The sequence below is a fragment of the Plectropomus leopardus genome, unplaced genomic scaffold (genome assembly GCF_008729295.1).
Source record: "Plectropomus leopardus isolate mb unplaced genomic scaffold, YSFRI_Pleo_2.0 unplaced_scaffold19945, whole genome shotgun sequence".
Lineage (NCBI taxonomy): Eukaryota > Metazoa > Chordata > Actinopteri > Perciformes > Serranidae > Plectropomus > Plectropomus leopardus.
Genome location: NW_024621546.1, coordinates 1 through 3,528, shown reverse-complemented (window position 1 = coordinate 3,528; position 3,528 = coordinate 1). Strand labels below are relative to the sequence as shown.

The window sequence follows — 3,528 nt, the reverse complement described above, 5'->3', positions numbered from 1 at the left end:
TCCTACTCCTGTCATAATCCATAGACACATCTACACACAGCTGCCACAAAGCTCAGTCCAAAGGTGTTAAACAAAGAGAGGGAGCTGATGAGAACACACACACACACACACACAAGCTGTCAGCTACATCAGCAGTCCAACATGCATCCATCTCAAACAGTCCCATGTTAAACCCTTCCTTCCTCCCCACCTTCAATCCAGGGAGCATTACCAAGGTGTAAATGCAGAAGAAGAAGCATCCACCAGCCCATCGTCCATCCATAGACTGTGTTATGGCTCGCAGTAAAAACTCTCACTCCAGATAAGGCTGCTTTTAGGGTAAGAGCACACAACATATAGAGAGGGATGGGAGGGAGCCGGGGTTACGTGTGGGGGTTGGGAAACTTACACCATTTGTTATCATGTGCACAGCTAAGTTTCTATTTCCCCAGAAGTCCCTCCCTGTGTGTTCTGCCCTTCAGATCCCGTGTGAGCCTCTCTGTCGCTCCCCTGGAGTCGTCAAGCTCTACTTTGACGTGACCTTGTTTGTGATGTGTGTGTTGTTTTTTCTGTCCTTCTTGCGTTGACATGTTTGTTTGGTAAGCTTCTGCACAAAGCAAGCTGAAGGATTTTGTCTTTTTACTGCAATCACACAAATGACATAACATGGCTTGCTATTTAAATGCAGCTTTATTAACTGTGAAATGTACATTTATGGCTGAACACTGCGTACTGAACCTTTAGGATAAGTGAGTGTAAAAATACAAAAATATCACATACTTAACGATTTGTTTAAATATTAAAATGCATTAGGCTGCAAACAGTAACTTTCAATAAGACATGTATTCTGTTATGATCCTGTTATAATGCATAACTTTAAATAAGTGTAATGTTAGTATGACTGTACACTGAATATATGTTAGGAAAACATGGCAAAATAAAAACATGTTTATAACCACTGAGTTACATCATCACCACGTGCACAGCCAATGGGTTCTATTTATAACACATGATGATAACATGCATGATGTAAAGCAATTCACAGTCAGGTAATACAGTCAAAATTCCTAAAAATGAAAATACAGGTCATGATTTTTGCTGAAAGCCATCTTGAATAAGTGTAGTTTCATTGAATTAACACTTTGAAACCTGAGCATTTTTTTCCCCAAAAAGACTGGAAGAAGAGAACAAGCAACTTAACAAGACATGGCCCAAAAATGAGAAAAAAATTAATACAAATTTTAAGAAATTACCTGAAAATATGCATTAAAACCAACAGGCAGCTACAGAGAGATGCTCTGATCAGGACAGAATTCCAGAGACGTGGTCATGGAAAAAATTCTAAACAGGAACGATCTGATTTAAGGGACATGTTCTCAACAACATCACATCACTTTTCTTGTGCTGCTTCCAGACACCTTTTTAGCCATTAACCCTTGGAAACCTTAGTAAATTGACTTGATTTTTGATTTTTTCAGAATCATGGGAAAAAGGCAATGAGCGATGAAAGAAAAAACAACTCAAAATTTAGCGAGAATTAGTAAAACATACAAGAGAATTACCTGAAATTAGTTTTTTTTTTTTAAAGTAAAAGAAAAGGAAACACACATGAAGATCAGGGAAAAGTGCCTTGAAATTATAGTCTGTAGCATAATTTCAAATATGTAATTATGAATATAGTTTTACCCTAGCTTTTTTCTTTTTTTTTTCCCTAGCTATTTTCCCCCATCTTAAAAATCTACTTTTTCTAGCATTTTGTGAAACATTTTTTGCCAAGTTGCTTATTGCCCTTTTCTTCATGTTTTTGAAAGAAATCAAACCAATCTGCTCAAGGTTCAAAGGTCCAAATACTTAATGAATATTTCGAATGTAGCACAGTGATGTAAGGTGAATGATGTTTCTCCAGGTTTTAGAGGGTTTAATCTCTGAACCCTGAGAAAATGTGTAAAAATGTACTGACCCAGGAAGGGCTCAATTTAGGCATGATCATTATATCCCAAGGTTATTAATGGGTTTATCGACTGTCACTGTGTGTGACAGGTGCAGCAGTAGGATCACAAACACTGACATGGCATTTGTCCTTTGCAAAAAAAACAAAAATCCAAATGCTAAATTCAAAACAGAGTACCTACCCAATTAACAAATACTTGAATAGCTGAATATTTGGGACCAGCTCCGATACTTTTTACAAATTTCTGGCTCAATTTTTGGATATTTCTTTTTTTTTTTTCCTTCTTCCCATGTTTTTGAAAAAAGCCAATGTGCTGAGACTTCACAGGGTTTGTCTGAGGCCCATTGTTCTCCTCAAGAACAAGACAAGAAGAATTCCCTGCATACGGACAGTTTCTTACTGAACTATCAGTGGTCAGTGTCTGGACTCAGTGAGGGAAATGGGTGGAGAGTGGTGCTGCTGCAGGAGCTCCACAGTCTCTTTATAACACTGGATTTGGAAGCTGAGTAACTTCCAGGCTTCTATAAAAAGTTCTGTAAGACATCTTGACATGGACGCACCATATATCCAGAGCATTCCTTCTCCTCCTCTTCCCTCTCCTCCTTTGCATTGACAGAGCAGGAAACAGTTTCCATGGTAACTTCCTTGGTGTCTCTGGTTAATGAGGGCGGGGTCGAGGTGGTGTCATACACCTCTGAAGCAGAGGAAGGCTCTGGCTTCGTCTCCTCCTCCTCCTCCTCCTCCTCTTGCCTGCCAAAGGTTAATGTGAGGAGGTTCACATCCTGGCTGTCCTCCTCTACCATTACCTCCTTCTCCTCCTCCTCCGGCAGGGCTCTCCCTAGAGTCAAACAGTGTGTGTGTGCAGGACCAGGATGTGAGTCCGGGTCAGTTTTGGGGAGGTTTTCAGAGTGTGAGTCTGTGTGCAAGCTCAGCCGCTCCTTCACTCCACTGTCACAATCTGCTGAAGCTTCAGGCGGGAGACTGAAGACGCCTGATGTTTGCTTTGGCGGGGATCCAGACTGTGGGCAAGCTGACAGAGATGATGAAGATGAGGAGCAGGAGGAGGAGGAGAGGTTAGTTCCCGGACGCAGTTTGTAGCCTCCTCCTCGTCCTCCTGCGCTCCCACCCGTCAGCTCTGTCACACTCTCCTCATCACTGTCATCTGATGTGCGGCTGCTCCTCTTGTGAGCAGCAGAGGGCAGCATTGCTTTGATGTTCAGGAGGGAGGACCTGGACGTGCAGCGGGACGCCACGACCAGCCCCTCCTCCATGTGATGGATGGATGACTGGGACACACAGAGAGAGGAGGAAAAAGAAAGAAAGCAAAAGAAAAATGTTAAAACTCAAACCCTTTCATACTATTCAGGTCAAATTTGACCCATTTTGACTATTAACCCTTTGAAACCTGAACACATTGGCTTAAACCTTTCAAACCTGCATCCACATCATTTTTTTGAGCTGCGTTCAGATGCCTTTGACAAGCTATTTGACCCATTTATAAACTGAGCACATTGGTTTGATTCCTTCCAAAAACACAGGGAAAAAGACAATGACCAACTTGGCAAGAAATGTCCCACTGACAAATAGCAAGAAATTAA

General features: G+C 41.5%; 1 protein-coding gene across 1 annotated transcript; it reads right to left on the bottom strand.

Moving 5' to 3' along the window:
* Window positions 1-1,750: 1,750 nt before the first annotated feature.
* On the bottom strand, window positions 1,751-3,413 carry LOC121965427 (suppressor protein SRP40-like). Its single transcript, XM_042515573.1, has one exon. It carries the CDS (start codon window positions 3,199-3,201, stop codon window positions 2,452-2,454), a length of 750 nt encoding a protein of 249 aa, XP_042371507.1. The 5' UTR covers window positions 3,202-3,413; the 3' UTR covers window positions 1,751-2,451.
* Between the last annotated feature and the right edge of the window lie 115 nt (window positions 3,414-3,528).

What these genes read in the sequence shown, in the direction of transcription:
- LOC121965427 (XM_042515573.1), bottom strand. Translation starts at nt 3,201, where the DNA reads ATGGAGGAGGGGCTGGTCGTGGCGTCCCGCTGCACGTCCAGGTCCTCC.